Source organism: Raphanus sativus, chromosome 8 (genome assembly GCF_000801105.2).
Source record: "Raphanus sativus cultivar WK10039 chromosome 8, ASM80110v3, whole genome shotgun sequence".
In the NCBI taxonomy this organism is placed as follows: Eukaryota; Viridiplantae; Streptophyta; class Magnoliopsida; order Brassicales; family Brassicaceae; genus Raphanus; species Raphanus sativus.
In genome coordinates this window covers 6,534,913-6,558,904 of record NC_079518.1, presented here as the reverse complement: position 1 = coordinate 6,558,904, position 23,992 = coordinate 6,534,913, and the positions used below count along the sequence as shown (strand labels likewise).

The following is a 23,992-nucleotide window of genomic DNA, read 5'->3' as shown; positions in this document are numbered from 1 at the left end:
TACTTCGTTTATGGTGTTCTGGAGATCGAACAAGAGGACTCGTCTTCGTTTCATTAGTTTTCTTTTTGATAAAAATTTGGTTTCGACATTGACATCTTCTCTCAACATCCGTCTTTGGAATAAGTGCAAACAAAAGCATAAATAGGAACATACGACAAAATTATAAGAGTTTAAGAGTAGAGACAGTCCAAACCAAACACAGTAACCTACCATATATGGTGGTATTAATTTACAAAAACAAAAACAAAAACAACACACCAATATATTTAAATAACAGACAGAAAGGGTCCATACATGCAGCTAGAGCGACAAATCACATGACCACGCAAGCCGCTGGATTCTCATCGCTAAAAGCAGTAGTGTAGCGGACCTCGGTGGAGCTAGCACGAGCCAGCTGCGAAACTCCAGGGTCATCCGCTCTTCGCACATAGCCCGAGGGTGCCTTCTTGTCGTAGACTCCGGATGCGTAAGGATGAGCCACGACGTCATAGGGCACATAAGGCCAGATCTCAACCTTCTTGCCTGTCCTGTGAGCCATACGGGCCACCACCTTGTTTGGATCGACGTAGCCGACCACAGTGACTTTGTGAGCTTTGGGCTCCAGAGACACAGACGAGACACCCTTCATGCCTTCCACCGACCGCCGCACTTTGCGCTCGCAGCCTTCGCAGTCCATCTTCACTTTGATCTCCACCGTCTATTAATTTTTGGTTTTAACAAAACGACAAATCAAGAAGTGTTAAGTACTACTTTAATAAATATCTAAGCAAAATAGTACTACTAGTAAGTAGTAATCATATTATGACTGACTGGTAAGAGTTAGTTCACGTGTTTTTCCCCTAATTATGATTGTTTTCTTTTTTTACAAGAGAAAAGAAATAATCATAGATTCCGACAGCGAACATTTAATACTAATTTAGTACAACTAATCCCGGTGTAAATCTAACAGATGGATGCAGCTTGTGTTCTAGAGTAAAACGAATCTATTTGGTCGGCGTTAAGAACATTTAATTCACACTTTTTAAAAAGAACATTAATTCAAATACACAACGGTTATATTCTTTTTCTGTGATTGTAATTGTGTAAACTATATTAAGAAAATGAAAAAGAAGAGAATATCAAACTCAGAAAGAATTACCACTACTAGTCTACTATCTGAGTTCTCTGTCTGAAGAGGTCTAAGATATAAAAATTTAAAAGCATAGTTAAGATTGCTACTTAATTGTATATTTTATGGAACTTAATCAACGAGATCTACAAAAGAACAGTCACATATCACTCAAAACTTTCCTTCTCATCGAGCTTACTAGAGTCGTCACTTTCACAAGGAATCTTCTTTTTGATTTTTGCAAAAAAACAAGATCTAAAATTCGAACAGAAAGAAGAAGAAGGGGTTACCTGCAACTGTCTGCGCTTTTTAATTTTGTGACCATGAGAGCAATCAAACATTTCAGAGACATGATCAAGAACACCCATTTTGTCTTTTAACACTAGAAAGAACCGGATAGATCTATCCAAGGAAGAACTGTAAAAAAGGTATAACCTCTAGGAGAAAGGAGATGGAGAAGAGAGAGTATAAATGAGTTGCACCACAGCACAGTGATCTCAGAGGCAAAGGGAAAGTGGATAGGAAGTAAATGATAGAAACGATAATTTAAATAGGGGAGAAAGAGGATACAAAGACAATAAAATAGTAGTCCGGTAAATATAATTCAAAGTAAAATTAACTTTTTATTTATTTCAAAGTTAAAATAATTAAATGGATGAAGGCTCACCCTTCCTCTCCTGGTCCCACCACCAGTTTCATAGTCGACGTCTCTAAAAATCTTCTCTTACATTTTTTACAAATAAAAAATATCTTATCTTCATTATTTTTTGTTTTTTCCAAAATCTTATCCGCATTAATTATTCTTCTGTATATATTTATTGTAATAATTCAGTTTCATATTTTGGGTGCTCGGTTTGGCTACAGTTGGATTGATGTAATAATAAGGAGGAAAAGAAAAAGCTTGAAGAAGAATATAAACTATATTTTCTCAAAAAGAAAAAAGAATATAAGGTATAATTTAGCAAAAATAAGAATAAAAACTATAATTTGAAGAAGAATATAAACTGTTGTTTACCAATAAAAAAAGAATATAAACTGTTTATAAACTATAACTCGTGTCAAGTCCTATATGACTGATCTTGGGATGGAGACAGACAGACAGACAAGAACGGTGCGTTAGATTCACTGCTGCCTTTTATATACAGTATATATAATTTTTTAAAAATAATTAATTAATCTGATGTTATGGGAAACAGAGGAGCTATTGCTTTTGGTTAATCGATAACTCGAAAAAGTCTCACCGTCACCGACGTGCCGACTCTTTTGTTTATTGTCTCACTCGAAGTTTGGGCCTCTATTGGATCCCTGTGAGGCCTACTTTTTTTAGCATTTGTTTGTTGGTGGCTCTGGACCCATAAGATTCAACGTCAATAGGTCAACCGTATGATGTGTAAACAAACCACCACCCATAAGATTCAACGTCAATCGGTCAACCGTATGATGTGTAAACAAACCACCCATGAAAGAAAAAACTAGGCCGGAGAGTTCGGATCTTTGTTCATCGGTCCCTTTCGAATTTGGATCTCTCAAATCTTAGATATTTAGATCTGATAAATGCTAGGGATGTGTGAATCAATGTTCAATTTATTATTATCCGATTAGTACGATAATGTATATTTTAGATTTTTAAACCTAAAAAGTGGTCTCTTATAGATATATTTTTTGATTCTTTCTCAAAAATTCTTATATTAATTAGAATTTGATTTTTCTTTATATTTTAAATTTGTTTTTGTTTAATTTTCAATGTAAGACTTAGATTGATATCTCTCAATAAATATTTGAATTTTTTTTGTTTAAGTTCAGACTAGATTTTGACCCGCCCTTTGAGAGGGCGGGTATATTTATTTTTTAGTTTTTTTCTATAAATTTAACTTTTATGTTTTTCGTAATCATATATGTGTATACCATTTAAAACAAAATTATTAGTAAGAAAGTTTTGATACTTTTATTGAATTTGTGATGTTGCATAGCTATACACTTGTATCTAGTGTTTTGAAACCCGAACCGGATCTGCAGTTAAATAGATAAATTCGGTTATCATGTATGTAATCCGGTTTGAGCTTTATGAAAAAAAAATTATTATTTAGTAATCCAGTAAAACCTACAAAAACCTGCTAAAACTCAGGACCCAGCTACCAGTTAAACAACGGGTTGAACCAATACGTAACCTTTTATTATTAATTTTTAGTTATATTGTTAGAATCTGTTTGTATTCTAATTAGGAAGTTAAATTTTTAGTTTTCATAAAAATATATGATATTATTTTATATATTAAATAAGGCCCAAAACACGGTATACCAGTTAAACCATTGGTTGAACCAATACACACCTTTTATCTTTTTTTTATTTTTTTTAGTTATATTATTAGAATCTGTTTGTATTCTGATTAGGAAGTTAAATTTTTAGTTTTCATAAAAAGTTAATATGATTTGTAGATTATGAATCTATTAACAAAACTAATTGTTTGATTTGAATTAGTTTATTTTTATTATCAGTTAGCTATTATAATTTTATAATAGTCCACTGTATATATATGTTGTAAAAAAAAAATCACAAGAAACCTGCATTACTAATTGGTACGGAAAAATAATTTATATTATTTTCTCACCAGTTAATACAACATATTTGTTATCATCTCTCTTTATGTTGTAAAATATAAATAAAAACATCTTCAACTTCTTTTTGCAGTTATTTAAGATAACATTTTTAGCGTTTTGCAATTCATAAAACATTATAACTTGTTTCAAAAATTGTTCCACACTTTTAAAATTAAAAAATGACTTCGGATAATATTTGCGGTTGCAGATGGTCGTAGATAAATAAATATAAAAATATTTTCTAAAAGTATTTTAAATTTTAAAATTTAAATGTTATAAATAAATATATTATAAAATTAATTTTATATTTTTATTTATATTCACTAACAATATTATAACTTATTATAAAAATAACCAAGAATATTCACTATAATTTGAAGTATTAATATTTATGTTGCTGAAGGTATGTAATTTAAATTGTGTAATCCAATTTCTTAAGGTTATTAGACTTATCAAAGTTTTCAGGTTTCTTAACGACACAAAAAAACAAAGCCTATATTAAAGTTCATAACCCAATTTATTTTAATCAATTTACGATTTAGTTGTATCAATATTAGGGTGATATGATTTCTTAAAAATAATAATAATATGATGATATAGCATTACATAATAAAATGTATGTTACGGAATTAATGTCAGTCGACAGTTTTACTTATTAATTATTGTTAGGGGATCCCTACTATTAAGGAACTAAATTAGTGGTTACCAAATATATATCTAGATACATTTACAAAATATTATCGTTTATTTTTATAAGTATGTATTATGTGATTATTTTATTGGACTAAACATATATCAATAAGTCATGTTCCTAATTCAATAGTATTGATGCTAGAATAAAAAGATGTCAATTCATTTAGTAATGTTTTGTGGGAAGTAATTTGGATAAAAAATTATATGGTCCACATTTGTTGGTATAGTTTTAAATGACTAAAAGATTCATGGAATCTTAATATCTAACAGATCTTCTAATAATACAAATATATTGTTTTTCTTTTAAAATAATTAAAATGGTTTATAACTAATAAAAGTAATGGCACAGAATGGTTTATAACTAATAAAAGTAATGGCACAAAATGATTTAATTATGATTTAAATAAAAACTATATGTTTAAAATAATTTAGTGGCACATAATGATAAATAATCTTGAAACAGAATGACATCTCAAAAAAGGCATTCTGTTTAAATAGTATTGATGATTTTTGTAAAACAAAATTCACAGTGTGGTGCCGTCAAACATGTCAAACATATCATAAGCACTAAGTCAAACAATAAGTCTTACGAAAAAATTATAAGGTTAAATAATAATTGTATATAGTAGAATTATGCTTTTATGGTTTGTATAGTTAGGAATATATGCTTTCGACACACACATTAATAATTGTATTATAGAGTTCAGTTTATTTTTTGGCATAAAGTAACGTTGATAAATGCTGTTGCATTGTTATTGGCCAACATATTCTTCATTATTATTGGTTTATTATGCAGTAAATTTATTTAATAATATTAATGTTAATATAAAAAAGGACATAGCAATGTAAGTAACTTCAAAAAGAAATGGCAAAATTTTAGTAGGGATTCTAGTTTTATAGATTAGATACTAAGAGAATGGTAATAGGGAAAATAAAAGTTTATTAATATAACAGTATTAGTTTATTTTTGTTATTGATAAATTATTATATTTTGGTATTTTTATTTAATTTCAACTAAAAATTTTAAATTTATTGTAATTTCTATTTAGTTATTTATTATCTTAATTTTTAGCTAAAGTTCTAATTTGGTATTAAAATTAGTTAAATAATTTATTTTCATGGTAAACAAAAATTGAAATTAAAATAAATTTTAATTAAATAAAACATGATTTCCTTGTGTATCATGTTTTCTGTTTTCTTCTTCATTTGTTCTCTTGTTTAAACATTTATGAACAACATGTACGAAAAGAATATATATACGAAAAGAACAAACAGAGTATCTATAATCGATAACAAACAATATATATACGAAAAGAAAAACATATCTTATACATAACATTATTTAAAACCTTTCAAAGTATATAAATTATGAAGATAGATAACATTACACGTCTCTCAAGTCCCCTACTTTTATATTGGGGTTGATGTTTGCCTGAGATATCAAAAGTGTTTGTAACTTGAAGATCTCTTGTAACAACAATATAATCATTAATTAGATTTATTGAATAACAAATAGAATATAGAAAACAACATGAATGAGATTTTAGAAAATTACCTCGAAATTTACCTATTTCGCAAACCTGATTAAACATACAAAAACATCATATTGTTGTTTATGGTATGATGGTGGAAATTGTCCTCAAACTTCCCCAACAAACGACACGCTAGCTGGTGATCACTAAAACAAAAAGAAATCACATTTTTTTTTACGATTAAAAGAAATCACATTTAGTTTTAAAATTTATAACTACTAACTCCAGTGTTAGTAACTTAGTGGAAAAAGTTATCACTAAAACAATATTTTTGATATTGTTAGTACTGCTTGCAATATCAAATCCATCTCAAGATGGATACACTATACAACAGGGATAAAAATATGACAGTATTAGTTAAAAAAACCCATAATCTCTATGATTGAACTCTATTTTTTGTTATCTCTTTTCCACAACAAAGGATTAATTTCACCAACGTCCATGGCTTGTCCAATGAATTCTGCAAAGAACATTAATAATATAGTATAACACTTCATATCAATACTATTGGGATAAAAATTAAATCATTAAATATGACGACTTACCAATCAAGAAATATGTTTCAATGTTGCATGTATCTTTTGAAGGCCTTTTACAAAAAAATGTTGCATGTATTTTTGTTCCCTGCACAAAACTCATAATATAATCAGAAAACCACTGAACGTTAACAACAAACTAATTTGATAAATGAAATTAAGATATCTCTTACATTTTGATCTGCGAGAATAATCTTAAACTCTTGCCATATTGAGCACTAAATTGCTTCCAGATCTTTCTTGAATCTACCATCGTACTTTTAAAGGTTTGACATCAGTTTGGCTACTAATTTTCTTAGGAGGTGCTATTAAAGTATCGAGATGTTTAGAGTTTTCCTTTTTGTATCCAAGGGTGTTCGGTTGGGTTATATATAGTGAATAAGAATCTTGTATAATAAGTTAAGAAAATAAATAATTTCTATAAAATCTTGATTATTGATTTTAAAAATATTCGGATATAATATAAATATTCAAATTTTGAAGTAAAAATGGGTTAACTAACAAAAAGATTTAGAGCACCGAAGGTCATTTTCAGAAGTAGATTCTGATGGTTCAGATATGTTAAAACAGAAATATATTATAGTTGCGTGTTTTAAAAATCTTGGGATACTTTTTTTACAAAATTCAAATATAATGTAAAAATATAAATACTCGATTTAGGGATACTTTGATTTTCTTTTAAGGTATAGGGTTTACTTCTGGTTTAGGATTCATTGTATATTGCTAAATTTGTGATAAATGTTACAAATAACATATGTTATTTCATAAACTAATCAGATTGAATTGTATCACAATTTTGTAGATTGACAGTTGTGAGGAGACGGACAAATGCTGCATACATAATCCAGGTATGTGAGAGATTTTGACATTAGTTTAAATGAATAGGTGAACTCCTTAGTATTGACCATGAGGAAGTAAAGTTAGTTATATAATATGATAGACACTAAGTTAAACTATGTCGATCTCTTGTTATTTACTCTTGTAAGTTGTAACATAAGGGATATTTGTAATTTAATATTATGTAAGATAGTCATAATAGTATAAGGTGTAATGTATTGTGTTTGCGTTGTTTGAATAATAACAAAAAGAAATCTTTTGTCATGGATTTGGTTAATTGAGAATATTTCTTGGCATATTCCCGATCGTTATGTCAGGGATTCATAATATTTTGTTTCTATAAGATTTCCGATCAATAGTTGTTATTAAATAATTCCATTGTCGATTTTGTATATAATAAATTACATTAGTTAATTATGTTTTGATTTAAAAGCAATGGATGAGTGGAAAATATTTGGAAATCAATAAAAGTAGGGATTTTAGTAAGATAATAAAAGCATTTAAATTAAAAGCATAGAACAAAAATAATTCAGTGGCAGAAAATGGTAAATAAGTACAAAAAGAAGGTCACCTAAAAAAAGGGCTTTCTGTTTTAATAGTATTGATTGTTTTTTTTCAGATATCAGAAGGTTCAAATTTATAAATAAAATATTCAAAATAGCTATAATTTTCGGATTATTGTCAGATCTAGATTGGTTCAGATATTTAGAATCTGAAGAACATAAAATATCCAAATCTTATCAAATTATTCGAAATCTATCATATATATCTATTTTTTTACAAAATAACTTCAAATTAACTATCAATAATTAAAATAAAAAAATTCTATACTCTAAGTTTTATATTAAAGCTTCATATTACTTAAACATTACAAATAATAACAATTTTTTAACAAAAATATTTCAACTAAATTAATAATTAAAATATAGAAAATTGAACAAGAAAATCATAAGGTAGATATATGAATCAGTTCTTATCGGTTCGAATATATTCATGTCAGTTATTTTGGGTTTCGAAATCTATTAGATTCTAATTCTTTCGGATAAAATAATTTTGGACCTAATAGGTATTATAAATTTCCGGCTCGGTTTTGGGATGGGTACTTTTGGGTCGGTTCTCGTTTGGGTTTCCGAGTCTAGATAAAATGTTCAAACCTAGAAAAAACAAAATATTTTTAGACTTTATTTGAAATTAAATATCATAAATAAATAATAAAATCTAAAAATAACAAAATTAAATATTTAAATACATATAATTTAAATTTTACTAGTTTTTTGTTCTTACAATTTAAAACTAAATTTCATATTTTTTTTGTTTTTACAATTTAAGATTAAATATCATAAATTAAAAATATTTGATATCATAAATTAAAAATATTTGTTTTTAGAGTTTATTTGAGGGTTGATTGCTCCAATCATAAATTCTCAAAAAAATCTTTATAAGTTTTGCATTATAGTCTTTTACATTAACTAAAGTTACTAATAATGATAAAATTTCACAAACAAATATAAAAATATATTTAACATATTATACAAAATACATAATATTATAATATTATATAATAAATATGATATAAATTACATATTTATCAACCATATTTCGATTATATTTGAGGTTTAGCGTCCGGTTAACCGAGAAATTCTAGTATTTTGAAACCACTTGTAAGATATGTAATATTTAAATATTTATGTAATTTGTTTTAGTTTGTGCTAATTATATTTAATGTATTTTATTTTTTGTGAATTTTATTTTAATGTTATGTAATATTAATTTTATTTTATTTTGTTGTACTTAAAATTATTTTAAATTAAGTTTATTATATGTATTTGTTAAAAGAAATAATTATAAGAAAAAAAAGAAAATAAAAGATTGTTTTGAGGTTTTGAATAGTAAAAACTCAAATTTTATGTTTTACTATTCAGATACTCAAAATTCGAAAATTTGAAATCAGATTGAAATGACAGAAATTCCAAAATTTGAGAATTTGTGGTTGGATTTGAGATAATCCTAAACCGGGGAATATTTATTTTGGGACAAAGAGTGTAATATGGAAAACAAACAAGGGGTAAAAGTATATAAACAATGACCAAAGCAGTTAACAATTCGAAATCGTTTGCTTGGCTTCGGAGAAGAGAAGAAGCGAAGAATCTGATTCCAAACTTTTTTCAAAGCAACTCTGCTGAGCTCTCTTCCCTGCGAATCCCTCCCTCTCCGTTATTCAATCCTGGTGGGTGACCTTGAGATTACTTAACTTTTCATCTTTCAATCGATTCGACCAATACTACTGCTTAGTGTGTCCTGTCTGCACGCAATTCCCTTGTCGGGTTCTCATAAAGTTTGTTTCTTTCGTGTTCATTGCTCAGGTCTTGTTATCTAGGTGGCGGGAATAGAAGTCTCTCTCTCTCTTATCATGGCTAGTAAGAAGCAGAGACCAGCCAAGCTCTCTGTCTACCTTTACATTCCCAATATCGTTGGTGCGTCCCTTTTTGTTTTTTATATGTTTTAAAAGATTCCTTTTATATTTTTCTTTGAGATGAAAAATATTGTGGTAGCAGGGTACATGAGAGTTCTCTTGAATTGCATTGCCTTTGCTGTGTGCTTCTCCAACAAGACGCTCTTCTCCCTCTTGTACTTTTTCAGGTACCCACCACCCCTCTCTCATCTTCTTCTTCTACCTTGTCTGCTCTTTTTTTTTGTGCTCCATACTTGTTTAACATGATAGGGGGTATCCTTTGATCTAATCCAGTTTTTGTTGCGATGCTGTTGATGGATGGTGCGCTCGTAAATTCAACCAAGGTCAGCCTCCAACCAATTTATATATTTTGTTTATGGTTTGTTTGCTCATAACTTCCTGACATTGATGTTACTAGTTTTTTTGAGTTTCATTTAGTTGGATATTCTAATTGAACAGCATTTTCTGAAGCTTCATTTTGTTGTTGTATAGTGTCAAGATTTTGATAGTGACACACGTATCTTGTCTTCTTCTCACTTTCAGTTTCTACATTTGGAGCTGTTCTTGACATGGTCACAGACAGGTTAATCTTCTGCTACATATAACCCGATATATTTAACTTACTTTCTCGTGTAATGACAATCTATTACCCTCGTTTTGGTTACAGAGTCAGCACAGCGTGTCTTCTCGTGATTCTCTCCCAAATATACAGGTGAGAGAGTGTTATGTTGATGGATTTGGCTGAATTTTTTTATATTTAATCTACATAGCCTTGGACTTACAACTACTATTATAACACAGGCCTAGCTTGGTTTTCCTCTCTCTTCTGGCCTTAGATATTGCTAGTCACTGGCTGCAAATGTACAGGTACTCTTTGTTTCAACTTGTACATTTTGTATATAGTTTTTGTAGAAAAAAAAATAATAATAATACTGGAGGCACAGTACATTTCTATCAGGGAAGACCAGCCATAAGGATGTGAAAGATAGCACGAGCTGGCTGTTTAGACTATACTATGGTAACCGGATGTTCATGGGTTATTGCTGTGTTTCCTGCGAGGTTAGTTGCAGTTAATAATAGACCAAAGTTTTCTGATGCAATTTTCTTGTAACACTTGAGTTTGCTCAAATGACTCTACAGGTTCTTTACATAATCCTCTTTCTTATAGCAAAGAACCATACTGAAAATCTGATGAACGTGAGCTTCTCTTCTCTTCTATTCCCCTTTTCTAATCTCTATTAGCTAGTTGTCTTTTGTTCTAAAACATCTCTGGGTTCCATTCTTCAGGTACTAGTTGAATCATTGACACAGTTTTCACCGCTCTTTTTACTCTTGGCTTTGAGTATATTTGGTTGGTCGATCAAGCAGATCATCAATGTGATTCAGGTAAATCCACAACTAATCAGTCTCTCCAACTCCAACATAGTAAAGCAGTTTCTGGTTCTTATCGTCTTTTTTGTTGGTGTTTCTTTTGCTGACGTGTCAGATGAAAACGGCTGCAGATGTTTGTGTCCAGTATGACATAGAGAAGCAGCATAAGCCCTGAGGTTGAATCGCGTTTAAAAAAAAAACTCTTTTGTTGCATGCTGTGTATGACACTGTGTACATATATGGATATGCACTTAATGTAGTCTTTATGTTTTTGAATAAATACAAAATATCAATGTTTAAGATTTGATCAAAAGAGCTTCTCCAACACAGATTCTCCATCAAACTTGTCTACCTTGGAGCTAAGAAACGCCAAGCTTCTCTCCAGCCGTGCTCTCTTCATCTCCAAATCTCCCAAACGCCCTGCCATCTCCGTTAACCCTCGACGGTAACTCTTCACCTCATCCTCCTTCCGTCTCACCTCTTTCAGTATCTCCTCCATTTCTTGTCTCCCAAGCAACGCATCCCGCTCGCACATCCCTTTCTCCACCACTGTCGTATTATGTCCATCATAGCACCTGGCCGCTTCGAGAATCTCGTTTAAAGCCTCCCTTAGCCAACCGGCTCTGATTCTGACAGACTCCACGTCTTCAACGACCGCTAGCATTTCCAAGACGCGCGTCTCCTTTAGTTGCTTCAAGGGCGTAGACTGGAGTTGGAGAACCACTGAGGCTAGCGTTTCCAGGAAGTAAGACCTCGTGGGAAGGGACTCGAGTTTCGAACCGGAGGCTATGTCTCCGTGCTTGTCCAAGATTTGCTGCAGAGTGTCTGAGACGCTCGCTCTGACCTTGTAGCTTCCTACAGAGACGTAAGACTCTGACGTCATTGACTGCGTCCCCTCCTCTGTTCCGCAGATGCTTTGAATCTCAGATATTTTCTCAGACACCGTTGTGGGTTTTAAGGAGGATTTTTTTTGAGGGGGCAAGAAGAGTTCAGGATAGAGTAGAGTGCATTCTTCACTGTACACCGAACTCGTTTTATTACCATGATTTTTGGTGGCTTGGGAGATCCTTGACCCTGGTCTTGAGTTTCTTGCCCTGTGATCAGGTAGCCTCGCTCTACATTCTTCAGCATTTGGCCTAATTTCTGGTGTGCCTGGCGTCTCTGGTGACTTGAGTATCGGCTGAGTTTGTGGGGTCCTAGGTTTAAGGTACTTCCCTTGCGGCTCTGGAGTCTTAGACCGCTGCCTTGAGGATCTCTCCCTGTGTTCTGTAGTCTTTGGCTTAGGTCCTAGAGCAACATGCGCATGTTCAGGTGTCATTGGTTCATTATTAGTGATGTTGGACCGGTGTTCAGGCGTCCTAGGTCTAGTTGCTAGCGAAATGATATTATCAGTGGTGCTGGACCGTCGATCGGGTGTCCAAGGCCTAGACTCAGGGGTGCGAGGCATGTGTTGATGTGTCCTAAGAGGATGTTCAGGTGTCATTTCACGGTGATCAAACTGCAGAGAGAGAACATGAGACTCACCAAAAGATATGCACTACTACACAAAGAGGAATAATAGTAGAGAGATAGAGGATAAATAAATGCTCACATTTGATGCGAAAGAGTCTTTGTTGCAATACACAGATAGAGAAGGCGACATGGGGAGCCAATTTATGGGTAATTCAGGTATGTTTCCATGTAGAGGAGAGGGCGGTCTGGACAGAAGGTTTGCGTTGAAGGTATCATCTGAGGATGAGAATGAAGGAGAGTCATCTGATTCATCAACCATGCTCTTTGCGTAATAACTAGGAAGTGGACTGATAGGAGGAGGAGGACTTTGCTTTCTCCAAGCTGGCTTACCAAAGCCTTTGTACAAAAGACAAGTTCAAGAATTCTATTAATCAAAATATCAGCAGCAAAAAAAAAAATACTTGAAATGCAATCGAGATGATAGACTTGCTTCCTACCAAAAGGCTTCTTCTCCTTCTTGAGGACATCTCCAGAGTTTATCTTCTCGAAACATCGGTCATTGCACTCATGGTAGGGATTGCCTGCGTTGGAACAATCATGATATACTTTTCCAGACATGTCTCACTTCTCTCTCTCCCACAGATCTAACAAAGAAGCCTGTGGCCTGTCCCAGAGCAAGCAAAAAAAGAAGAAGAGAAAATCTTATAAAATTGAAGCTTTCATCAAAAACAGGAAAGAAGCAAACAAGTTTTATCCCCAAAAGACAGAGTCAACGTTTGAGAGAAAAGAGGTGTATGGAATGAATAGTTCTGGGATGACAAGACAAGACACGGGATTGAACTTGGAAGTATTCACCAGACTGAGGAAATTTCAAAGTAAAGCGGACCTGAAGGGTTGGTGCTTTTGTTTTCTTGCAGTGCAAGATTACAAAAGAGTGGTGCTTATTTTCTTCCCCACAGAGACTATAACTATTTAAAATATTGACCCAACAAATCAAGTTGTAGTCTTGAATCAGTGAGAGTAAGTTTTGATCAGTCGTCACGGCTATTAAGCCGACATAAACTCATATTGACCTGAACGGCTGATGTTTTGTTTTCTTGCAGTGCAAGATTACAAAATACTAGTGCTTATTTTCTTCCCCACAGAGACTATAACCATTTAAAATGTTGACCCGACACAAGAAGTTGTGGTCTTGAATCAGTAGTCACGGCTATTAAGCCGACATAAACTCATGAAATGCATAAACACATGTGAATACACGCGCATGTTTAGTTAGTTAGGGGAATGTATTGAGATTCGAGCTTTGAGATTAAACAAAGTATGGGTGGGAACTTACGTCTCAGATGAAGTAAATCTGTTTACACATTCTACACTAATGCGATATTTTGAGTTTGACTCTGACCAAATCTTGTCTTGTATATTAGAAAAAGTGTGTGAGACACCTCGGTCATGAAATCACATAGAAATCAAAAACGAAAACACTCAAATAAGATGCGTCTGGTGGGCCAGTATTAAACTCACTGATGGTTTCACGGGCCTTGGGCCCAAAACAAGCTATATATATATGACCCAAAGATTGTTGTTTCGTGCACAAAATCCACAGATACAAGAACAGTGCCGATGGATGATGAATACAGTAGAAGAAATGTATCAATATAATCAAACGTGGAGAAGGACAGCTTCTCCTTGGAACTTATCGACCTTAGAGTGAAACACCTCCAGATTCTTCTCCAATCTCGATCCCTTCATCTCTAACTGCCCAAGCTTTCCCGCCACCGCCGTCACTCTCTCTCTGCACTCCCTGATCTCCTTCTCCCTCTTCCCCAGCTCCTCCCTCATCTCCTCCATCTCCCCCTTCCTCGCCTTCAGATCCCTCTCGCACGCCTCCCTCTCCGCCTTCGCCGCCTCGTACTCCCCCGCGCACTCCACCGCCTCCCCCAGCTCATCCACCGCCTTCCTCAGCCACGACGCGTCGATCTTCACCGACTCCATGTCCTTCACCACCGCCGCCATCTCCGCCACTCTCGTCTTCGTCAGATCCCTCAGCCCCGTCGTCCTCAGCTCCATCACCACCGCGGCTAGGGATTCCAGGTAGTACGACCTCGTCACGTTGGACCGGAGCTTCGAGGAGGCGGCGATGTCTCCGTGCTTGTCGATGATCGCCTGGAGCGTCTCCGCGACGCTCGATTTGACTCTGTAGTTCGCGACGGATACGTAGGACTCGGAGATCATCGATTGGCTCTCTTCCTTGAGTCCTCGCATCTTGGCGATCTCCTGCAGCGAGAAGCTCTGTGACTCGTCCGCCAGCTCCGGCGGCTCGTACTGCTTCTCTTGCTTGTAGGTCTCGGCCGCAATGATCTGGTAGTTGTGGTGAACCGGCTGCATAAAAAGGATAGATTAGTCAATACTTATATATATTGTACACTGATCAATAGCAAGATTAAGCCTTCTAATCTATAGTGTATATATGTATTAGGTCCATTTCAATTTTTGTTAGAGATGATATATTAGCGAGAGAGAGATTCATACGGTGCTGTTGGCGGAGACTGGGAAGGAACGAGCAGGGGTGCCAATTTCTGGGAAGAGGTAGGTGGAGTGGTTATCGTCATCACTGGATGAGTAGTATGCTCCATGAACTGGACTCCGAGGAGGGCTCTCCTGCCGCATTACGTACCCATCTGGCTCATACATTGCTTCCGTCTGCTCATTGCTGCGACGGTCAGGCTGCAGATTTATTTAAGAGAGCAGATTCAATATTATTGTCAAGAGGACTTTTGGTTTGTTTTTTTTCTGTCAATTAGAAAGAAAGATGCTCCAGGCTGAGCTAAGATTTTGAGAGTGTTGTTTGAGTACCGTTCTGTATGGTTGCGGTGGTGGCGAACGAGTTGCAGATGGATGGAAGGGACTTGGTGGAGAGCTGTTTCGTGGTGTTACTTGGCCGTCTTGCTCATCATCAGGGTGGTTTCTATGGCGATCAGGCTGCAGAGTTTAGAATAACAAACTCTATTGAGTGACTCACTTTTATGATCTATATTAGAAAAATAGCAGGGCTGAGATTTAGAGTAGTACTGTTCTGTATGATTGTGGTGGTGGTGATCTATTAGCTGCTGGATGAAAGGGGCTCGGTGGAGAGCTGTTTCTTGGTGTTACATCGCCGTCTTGCTCGTACAGGTCTTCAAATTGCTGACGATCCGGCTGCAATTAGAGATTTTTATGTAATGTCAACTATATGGCTCATTGTGTACTCAAGGATGAGGAACAGGACATACAGTTCTATATGGAGATGGAGAGCGGTTTCCTGCTTTATGAAATGGGCTCCCAGGAGCTCTGTTCTGAAACATGGTATTGGCCTCAGGCTCGTACATTGCCTCGTAGTGGTCTGTGTCGTGCTCTCTGCGGCGATCAGGCTGAAATCAAAACATTAGAAGCAATGCTTAGTGGTTGATTGGTATGAAACATGAATCAGAATAATCAACAGAGCTTTTAGGTTTTGAGTACCGTGTGGTATGGAGATGGAGAAGGGCTTTTGAAAGGGTGAAATGGGCTTGCATTGCTTCGGGTATCTGCCTCATACATTCGATCTCGTTGTTCTCGGCTATACTCGCTTGAATCTCTACGACGTTCAGGCTGCAATACGAATACCTTTATCATGTAAGTATAATATTACGATCAAATGTCCTTGAACCATAATCAAAGACCGACTTTTGTTGTTTTGCTATATCTATAAACATAACTCCAATTCAGAGAGGGTCAAACGTACCGTGCGGTTTCCAGAAGGAGGAAAGGGGCTTGAAGGAGCGTTAGTCTCTGGTTCATAACTCATCCTCTCCTTTCTTTCTCTGCGTTCAGGCTGCAATGGAAAAGAAGGGGCAAACTCAGATGTCATCTACAGATTCGAAAGTTTTGTTTGGCGGCTGAAACAGATAAATAGGTGTTTACGTAATAGAGTACCGTGCCATATCCGTACACAGGAGGCCTAGGGTGGGAGTTGGGGACGCGTTCAGACGCAGGTTGTTTCGGGTATGTTCTTTGTTCACGGTTGATAGGGAAATCGTACTCTGTCTCAGCTCTTTTGTTGGAGAGATACGAAGGTGGCGGAGATCTACCAGCGGCGGGATGAGGAGGGGTCGCCGGATTGCTCTTGCTGGCACTTTTCTTCCCGAACAGTCCTGAAAGAGACGTACCAAACCACACAAAATTGGTCAACGTTAGAAGTTATCAACATAAAATACTTCTGGAAAGATAAAAGGAGTTGAGAAAAGAAAATGATCCTTGTCTTTAACCATCACCACCGGCAGACCAGATTCAAACATTCTGGCGACTTTTTCCGGTGGTAATTCATATTTGGCAAAGTGTAAGTGTGAAGGGACTTTCCAGAGTTGGAAAATTACCTGAGCGTTTTCCATCTTTCTTTGCTTTGTTTGAACCGAAGAAGTCCATTTGGTAAACTGGATTGGTTAAATAATTTGCCTGTAAATCATGCCAATGTTAACTGGTTACACGTATATGTACACGCCAAAGTTTTATATATAGTAACTGGAATTTTGAAGGAAAAGCTGAGTTCTGAGCTGTTGTTGCCGGAGAGAGAGGGCAAATGCGGGCAAAGGCTTTTGATTAGTTTCGTCTCTGTTACGTGAATTAGTTCATATGATTTTATATAATGAGTCAGAAGAGCCAATAATGCCATCTGAAAGTCTACCATAAGTTATTCATCTGACTTTGACTACCACAATACGACAATATATTTAATTGCTTCCATCTAGTCTAATACCATTTGAATTCTTTTCTTTTTTCTCAAGTAGCCGCAGCCATCACTTACTTGGTCAATGGTACTCTCTGAAAATATCTACTTTGAATAATTCTTCTATGACGTTATTTTATTTCTTTCTGATTGGTGACCCTATTAATGAGCCTATAAGCAGTGCCCAATATCATCATGAAATGGGCTAAAAAGGAGAATAACGATGGATCCTACAATACTGGTAACAGAAAGATTAGGTTACACACAAACCAGAAGGAACAAACTAATGATTGCTATGAACAAAAACATGGCAAAGCCAATGCATATACCTGAAGTGACATACGAGACAAGTGCAGCAGCCCATGTACATTGCTTCTGCGTCTGTGGTGGTTTTGTATCCAACACGTGCTCCTCCTACTCAGCCACAAGGGCTTAGAGGAAATACCATCTCAGTACATACTGCAACGTTACTTGGCGCAGGACGTGAAGTTCTAGGTGGCGGATTGTTGACCGAGGGATGTGATCAATAGAAGCCTTCTTTGATACTTTTTAGTGCCGCTTACATATGTTATTTGGTTATACGACTGGAATCTAGTATTATTGGTTGCTGGATGTTGAAACAACTTGTAATTTTAAGATATCTGGTTAGAGCTCATTCTTGTAATATATTCCAGTGATCATCAAGTCTTTGCTCCGTGACTTTTCAATCCACTTCAAGATGGCTCAAGCTCAAGTTCAGGGAGTTGAAGCTGATGGATTAATTCCACAATTTGGAAAGGGATCAACTAAAGCTAAATCATGTTCTATTGAACAAGATACAACAACGTACAAGCTAAACCGCCAAACCAAAAAGACTCAGATAGATCTCTCCTGCGCGAGTTGAGCATCAGAAATTCAAACACCATTTCGTAATCACGAAATGTATGTAATTAAAAGGAGTTTAGCAGATAAAAAGCTAAAATAATGTAAGCAGTAGTTGCAATTGTTGTTTTGTTCGTAAGATTATGATTTTTTTTTCTTTTAAAAAAAGTTTTACTATATGCACTCTTGGTGAACTAATTATGAATAGTAAATTTACACACCGAAAAATGAATGGTAATATATGAGTGTAAGGCATTGGAAGATGATTGGATGGTGAAGTTTGGTCCTGAAGTGAAAGGATGAATGAGAGTGGTTGGATTTTTGTGTGATTGATGGGATCATGGGAGCTATCTTCTGTAAGTAGGGCCTTCCCTTCCCCCCCTCTTCTCTTCTCTATTATTCTACTTCCTATAAACTAATTCTCCCATTATTATCATTATTGCTATAATTTTTCTCTCTCGGTAAATGACTTTTTTATGCCATATAAGTTCACATACAGAGCATCAGCCATTTATTCATCTCCTCACTGAAGTTGGATTTTTGATGAATAAAAAGGATAGAACTGCAAATATACTTGAATATACTTGTGCCCTCGTCCATTTGTTGGCTAGGAATAGCTTTGTTATCCATTTAGATGTAATGCAGCTCCATCATGGATTGGGTCTTCCATTTGTTGAAACAACCCTACATATCATGTAGCTCTCAGTTCACATTAACATGTGTATTCTTTTGGAACAATAACAAACAGGTCACATATGTAAGTTAGATTATCTTAGAACATTGGCAGTTTATATAGTTATCATGAAACTTATTCATATCTTAGAAACAAATTTATGTTTTCTTAGTTACATTAATTGAATGCTTCGTTATCCAAAAGTTCTAGTAGTTGCTTTCCTATTATTGGTGACTACAAAAGTATAAATAACTAAAAAGAGTCGATGGGGGCCGGAGAGAAAGGCCAGCTTGAGTGGTAGCATACATTAGTATAAAATTAAATAAATGTTAGGTCAAGTGACATATCTCACTTTATCGGTTATCCCAATCACCTTCGTGTCCCAAATTTTATTTTTCTCATGGTTCTTGGACCACCACTTTTATGGGCACTAGACGTTTGTAGAAGAAAACAAGAACAATGAAAGAGTCATGAATACATATAAGTATTATTAATAGGCTCAACAAAGTATATACTTTTGATTACAATTTACAAGGAAAAAAGATAAGATGGTATATCTGATAAGTATGTTACTAGAATACATATTAGTAGTGGTTTAATTATTAGAAAGAACAATTAAGCCAAGAAAGATGGGTGGATAAATCGTTTAAAATTTTTAAAGAACATTTGTATCATAATCCATTCATGAAGCATGACCAAATATAAATGGAGATTGCACTAGGAAGAATTATCTACATACAAGCTGTACTAGAGGAGATGATAAGTGCCGTCTGCTTGGCACAGAACCCATGTATCAAGCAATGTAGTAGTAGTAGATTGATTATTCTTGCCTTTTGTTTGAAGAAAAAATCTTCCATTTGACCCACTTGCAAGGCTTTGAATGTGTAAACATTTGCTTGTTGGGTTAATTCAGGATCGATTTTAACTCTGAATTGAATGAAAAGAAAAAGAGTAAAATATTAAAAACTCAACTATTGAGCCGTCAAATGCTCTCTATAATTCTTTTGCACTGTTTTGGTCCATGGATTCTCTCTCTCTCTAGAGTTGTGGAGCCCAGAGACGTTGGGTGGAGGGGGGGGGAACCTTTGATGTGCTGGCTGCGACCTCGCCGCCATCGTTGGTCTTTTATGGTCTTGTCTGCTACAAACTCTATAGTGAGAAGAGAGAGAAAGTGATTAAATAAAAAAATATAAACTTTTGTACCGTGTTGTTGTAGTAAAAGAAGAGAAGAGAGGTGAAAACAAAAAACAAAAACACAAAGACACAAAAATGAGTGAGAGACCTGACCAAATCTATCAGAGCTTAACTGTTTCTTCCTAGTTGCTAGAGCAAAGAGACCATTCTCTTTTTCAACTTTAGTTAATATATAGTATACTACTAGTAGTATTTGGTTAATTGGTCTTCTTCTTTTTTTTTTTCTGGCTTCGATTACTTGATTTATTTTTAGTTTATATATTAAAAAAATCAAAACTATATATGCTTGGTTGATCCTCCGTAGATCTACAAGTCAAAATCTCAACGCCCACATCATCCCTCTCCTCCTGATTCCATCTTGCAAGCAAAGGTAAAGTGTTACTGTTTCTTCATTGGAATATTTGACCAAATCGGTTTTCAACTCTCCCACAACTAATTTTTGCTGTTTCTTATTCAAATCTTTGAAGTTTTCAATTCTTGTATCCTTTTTTAAAAGATTCTGCAATCAATCAAACATTGCCAATATCTTCACTAATCCCATATGTTATCTCTGTTTTCTCATCAGCAGCTATTGAGATTGTGTTGCCAAGTTCTTATGTTGTGCTGCGAATATATTACTCGAATGAGATGAGAGGAGGGATGCTATCTGCCTTGATGAACTTCCTCAATGCCTGTCTCTGGCACACTCCGATTCAGCCCTCAGATTCTTGCGGCCGTCAAGAGGGGCTCTTGTGGTACAGAGACTCAGGTCATCACGTCTTTGGTGACTTCTCCATGGCTGTCGTCCAAGCCAACAGCTTGCTCGAGGACCAGAGCCAGCTCGAGTCTGGCCCTCTTAGCTCCCACCACCACTCTAGTGGTCCTTACGGCACCTTCCTTGGCGTCTACGATGGCCACGGCGGCCCTGAGACTTCCCGCTTCATCAATGATCATATCTTCCACCATCTCAAGAGTGAGTTACTCTACTCTTGTTCTCTGGATGTTGCCAAGACTAGTTAGGTAATCTAAGAACTTGTTTTCTTAGAAAGGAAAAAAAAAACATTTTCTCTAATTTCTTCGTTTAAAACAAAAGCACGTAATACAATAACAGACAAGCTTGCACGAAGTGTTCGGAGTTTTTTTTTGTTTTGCTATGTGTGTTGATTCATTGTCTCCGGTTTGGTTATCCGGTTTGGTTATCCGAATCGGTAGCTACTTCTACCTAGGTGTAGTTATTGTTTAAAAAAAAACACTTTCCTTCACAATTGTTTTTTTAAAAAGTAGTTTTTGATCTCATTTGCTTATATTCTTATGTGGCACCACCAGGATTTGCTGGGGAGCAACAGTGTATGTCACAGAAGTGATAAAGAAAGCCTTCCAAGCGACTGAAGAAGGGTTCCTATCCATAGTCACCAACCAGTTCCAAACGAGGCCTCAGATAGCCACCGTTGGCTCATGCTGCCTCGTATGCGTCATCTGCGACGGGACGCTCTACGTGGCCAACGCTGGGGACTCGCGTGCCGTGCTGGGACAGGTCACGAAGGCAACGGGAGATGTTCACGCCACTCAGCTCTCGGCCGAGCATAACGCGTCTATAGAGTCAGTGCGAAGGAGCTTCAGGCCCTGCACCCGGACCATCCCGATATAGTGGTTCAGAGCATAATGTTGGAGAGTAAAGGAATCATTCAGGTGAAATAAAACACAACAAATTTCATGTTTGTATATGTTTTTACATACATCACTGAGGTTTGTGATGGCAGGTTTCAAGATCAATTGGGGATGTGTTATTTGAAACGGTCGGAGTTCAACAAGGAACCGCTGTACGCGAAGTTCAGGCTGAGGGCACCGTTCAGCAGGCCGTTGCTGAGTGCAGAGCCGTCGGTGACGGTGCATAGGCTGGAGGAGGAGGACAAGTTTATAATATGTGCGTCAGATGGACTGTGGGGACATATGAGTAACCAAGAAGCAGTAGAGATGGTGCAGAACCATCCGCGTAACGTGAGAAGGAAGCTACATAAGTTGCTTTCTTTCTTTTTTTTTTGATGGTAGTAAGTAGAATGAGAAATAAAATGCTGGGTGTGGTGATGTGCAGGGGATAGCAAAGAGGCTGGTGAAAGTGGCGTTACAAGAAGCGGCAAAGAGAGAGAGAGATGAGATACTCAGACCTGAAAAAGATAGAGAGAGGGGTGCGAAGGCATTTCCATGATGACATAACAGTGATTGTTGTGTTCTTGGATGCAAAGAGTAGTGAGTTGAGAGGACCGGTGGTGTCGGTGAGAGGAGCGGGTGTTAACATCCCTAAGAAAAAACATAGGCGCGCCTAGCACCACCAGGACTACTCAAGCTGCTGCTGCTTCTGAGTCCAACGTTCCATGATGCTCAAGAGAAAGATGTGCAGTGTGTAACTAATGAATGAATTATTGTGATTGAATATGAAGTTGGTAGTTTTGTTTCCTTTTGTTAGTTTGGGGTGGATGACTGGAGAAAGAAAGAAAGAAAACAGAATTATTTATTCCTTTTGACTAATGCTCTTCTGTTTCTTCTGGTACAAAAGACACAAAATCAAAGATGAAAGATAGTTGCCAATCTCATTAATGAAATTGAGATGCAGAATTTTGATTAAGAGAGGAGGAGTTAATACTTCGTTCTAAACAATGACAGACAGCATTAACCTTTTGTTGCAGGTTACAACATGAAAATGGAATTTGCCTTCCTGACACTCTCTCTCTCTCTCTCACACATAGTGCATTCATAGGGATTTCTCAAGATGAGAGCCAAAACGTAACAAAGAGCAGAGTCCACGAGGATAGAGCAACAATGAAGACAGCTACAAGAAAGAGACTAAGTGTGGCAGTCTTGAGCTGTTCAACATAAAAAAACATTAAAAAACAAAAAAAAAGTTACGTATGTAGACATCAACAAACAAAAAAGACTTGGTGGATGGGTAGCACACAAGTAGATACCGTGGTTGTAAAACTAGGGCCACTCTATGAATTAAGCTGGCTCGGCTGCTCAGCCATAAAGGAGAAAGACAGATCTCGTGCTCCCGACAATGTCCCTAACAAGGCTCAACCATAGTGGGGGCTCTTCTAGCTCATCATGGAAGCTCGGAGGACTTTGGCGTGCGAAACCTACGGACGACATCGTGGGATACCCACCACCCACAGTAGGCTTATTATAGCTAACTCTCCCATTCAGACTCTACAAGACCAACCAAATGAATAATATATATACACACAGGTTATGTCAAAAATCTCTGCCTGAGCTGTTTCTTTGTCTTTAGGGAATAGATGAAAATTACCGAATCCCGAGGAAACTTGGATCCGAACCTCTGAATCCTCCGGTGTGACGGATGATGATGAGCCAATCGGATTAAAACTATTGGTTCAAACAAAAATGACGACCAAAACTAAGAGGCAGCAATCAAGTAGTAGTATACAAGAAAGAAAGAAAAGACACAGGAGCGAAAGTGACCTGAAGCCTCTGTGAGAGCAAACAGAAAAAACCATCCTCTCTGCAAATAATCCTAAACAATACCAAAGAGGTCTTGCTTGGAAGATGAACCAAGCCTAAGCTTTTAACGTTTTAATGGGCTTACCGTCGTAATTTTTAAAGGGCTTTAAGGCCTTGTGGAGTTAATTTTATGATTAGTCCAGTAAAAATGTTCTGTTTGCAACTGGATTTTGTCTGATATCTGAATAGTTTCCACTGTTGCACTGTTATTTTCTTGCTTTGACTTTTTTTTTTTTTTTTTGAAACAACTTGCTTTGACTAAAAACCCAATGTTTCATTCACTTCTTTTCCTGTCAAAAGCCTATTACAAGACAATTGTGGAGAAACATCCACCAATCTCTACCTAAAGTCCTAAAGTATATTATAAACCCTCTTTTTCTCTGTGGTGATTTGCTGTGTTAATCCTGTGTTTACATGTATGTAGTCCATACAAGTAATCATCCCCGGTCCTCC

The 23,992-nt window shown here is 35.9% G+C and overlaps 4 protein-coding genes, 3 long non-coding RNA genes and 1 pseudogene across 9 annotated transcripts; 3 read left to right on the top strand and 5 right to left on the bottom strand.

Annotated features, from left to right (window-relative positions):
- Nucleotides 1-140: 140 nt before the first annotated feature.
- Nucleotides 141-2,154, bottom strand: LOC108821727 (heavy metal-associated isoprenylated plant protein 26). The gene is made up of 2 exons (XM_018594717.2): nt 1,399-2,154; nt 141-697 (listed from the first exon to the last, which is right to left on the bottom strand). Exons 1-2 carry the CDS (start codon nt 1,474-1,476, stop codon nt 314-316), a joined length of 462 nt encoding a protein of 153 aa, XP_018450219.1. The 5' UTR covers nt 1,477-2,154; the 3' UTR covers nt 141-313.
- A 4,010-nt stretch (nt 2,155-6,164) lies between these two features.
- Nucleotides 6,165-7,831, bottom strand: LOC108821743 (uncharacterized). The gene is made up of 3 exons (XR_001944628.2): nt 6,640-7,831; nt 6,476-6,554; nt 6,165-6,390 (listed from the first exon to the last, which is right to left on the bottom strand). It is a non-coding gene; the product is annotated as an uncharacterized LOC108821743 (long non-coding RNA).
- Nucleotides 7,832-9,375: 1,544 nt separating this feature from the next.
- On the top strand, nt 9,376-11,428 carry LOC130498819 (probable CDP-diacylglycerol--inositol 3-phosphatidyltransferase 2). Its single transcript, XM_056992460.1, has 11 exons — nt 9,376-9,530; nt 9,667-9,777; nt 9,859-9,943; nt 10,050-10,099; nt 10,299-10,338; nt 10,423-10,467; nt 10,557-10,622; nt 10,700-10,814; nt 10,896-10,952; nt 11,043-11,141; nt 11,242-11,428. The coding sequence occupies exons 2-11, from the start codon at nt 9,714-9,716 to the stop codon at nt 11,299-11,301; spliced, it is 681 nt and encodes a 226-aa protein (XP_056848440.1). The 5' UTR covers nt 9,376-9,530; nt 9,667-9,713; the 3' UTR covers nt 11,302-11,428.
- On the bottom strand, nt 11,287-13,561 carry LOC108821737 (uncharacterized). Its single transcript, XM_018594727.2, has 3 exons — nt 13,076-13,561; nt 12,718-12,974; nt 11,287-12,624 (listed from the first exon to the last, which is right to left on the bottom strand). The coding sequence occupies exons 1-3, from the start codon at nt 13,194-13,196 to the stop codon at nt 11,434-11,436; spliced, it is 1,569 nt and encodes a 522-aa protein (XP_018450229.1). The 5' UTR covers nt 13,197-13,561; the 3' UTR covers nt 11,287-11,433.
- Nucleotides 13,562-14,042: 481 nt separating this feature from the next.
- On the bottom strand, nt 14,043-17,110 carry LOC130498817 (leucine-rich repeat extensin-like protein 2). 2 transcript variants are annotated; one of them, XM_056992458.1, is made up of 9 exons: nt 16,970-17,110; nt 16,518-16,747; nt 16,339-16,428; nt 16,077-16,205; nt 15,848-15,985; nt 15,648-15,773; nt 15,432-15,557; nt 15,108-15,302; nt 14,043-14,957 (listed from the first exon to the last, which is right to left on the bottom strand). In XM_056992458.1, the coding sequence occupies exons 1-9, from the start codon at nt 17,016-17,018 to the stop codon at nt 14,238-14,240; spliced, it is 1,803 nt and encodes a 600-aa protein (XP_056848438.1). In that variant the 5' UTR covers nt 17,019-17,110; the 3' UTR covers nt 14,043-14,237. The 2 variants fall into 2 exon arrangements, with proteins under 2 accessions (XP_056848438.1, XP_056848439.1); XM_056992459.1 differs by having other exon boundaries at nt 16,530-16,747.
- LOC130498821 (uncharacterized) lies at nt 16,089-17,106 on the top strand. Its single transcript, XR_008937774.1, has 2 exons — nt 16,089-16,229; nt 16,428-17,106. It is a non-coding gene; the product is annotated as an uncharacterized LOC130498821 (long non-coding RNA).
- A 3,549-nt stretch (nt 17,111-20,659) lies between the features above and the next one.
- LOC130498820 (probable protein phosphatase 2C 64) lies at nt 20,660-22,552 on the top strand (annotated as a pseudogene).
- Nucleotides 22,553-22,619: 67 nt separating this feature from the next.
- LOC130498822 (uncharacterized) lies at nt 22,620-23,568 on the bottom strand. Of its 2 annotated transcripts, XR_008937776.1 has the most exons (4): nt 23,501-23,568; nt 23,328-23,404; nt 22,990-23,227; nt 22,620-22,887 (listed from the first exon to the last, which is right to left on the bottom strand). It is a non-coding gene; the product is annotated as an uncharacterized LOC130498822 (long non-coding RNA). The 2 variants fall into 2 exon arrangements; XR_008937775.1 differs by having other exon boundaries at nt 23,328-23,549.
- Between the last annotated feature and the right edge of the window lie 424 nt (nt 23,569-23,992).

Bases quoted from the DNA above. Each gene is read 5' to 3' on its own strand.
- LOC108821727 (XM_018594717.2), bottom strand. From the start codon at position 1,476: ATGGGTGTTCTTGATCATGTCTCTGAAATGTTTGATTGCTCTCATGGT. The intron at 698-1,398 runs GTAACCCCTTCT...AAAAATTAATAG, and splicing joins AAAAGCGCAGACAGTTGCAG to ACGGTGGAGATCAAAGTGAA.
- LOC108821737 (XM_018594727.2), bottom strand. From the start codon at position 13,196: ATGTCTGGAAAAGTATATCATGATTGTTCCAACGCAGGCAATCCCTAC. The intron at 12,975-13,075 runs GTAGGAAGCAAG...TTTTGTACAAAG, and splicing joins GAAGGAGAAGAAGCCTTTTG to GCTTTGGTAAGCCAGCTTGG. The intron at 12,625-12,717 runs GTGAGCATTTAT...CTCTCTCTGCAG, and splicing joins AAGACTCTTTCGCATCAAAT to TTTGATCACCGTGAAATGAC.
- LOC130498817 (XM_056992458.1), bottom strand. From the start codon at position 17,018: ATGGACTTCTTCGGTTCAAACAAAGCAAAGAAAGATGGAAAACGCTCA. The intron at 15,986-16,076 runs GTACTCAAAACC...TTTTGATTTCAG, and splicing joins CTCCATCTCCATACCACACG to CCTGATCGCCGCAGAGAGCA. The intron at 15,558-15,647 runs GTACTACTCTAA...TAAACTCTGCAG, and splicing joins CACCACAATCATACAGAACA to CCTGATCGCCATAGAAACCA.
- LOC130498819 (XM_056992460.1), top strand. From the start codon at position 9,714: ATGGCTAGTAAGAAGCAGAGACCAGCCAAGCTCTCTGTCTACCTTTAC. The intron at 9,944-10,049 runs GTACCCACCACC...GATCTAATCCAG, and splicing joins TCCCTCTTGTACTTTTTCAG to TTTTTGTTGCGATGCTGTTG. The intron at 10,339-10,422 runs GTTAATCTTCTG...TTTTGGTTACAG, and splicing joins CTTGACATGGTCACAGACAG to AGTCAGCACAGCGTGTCTTC.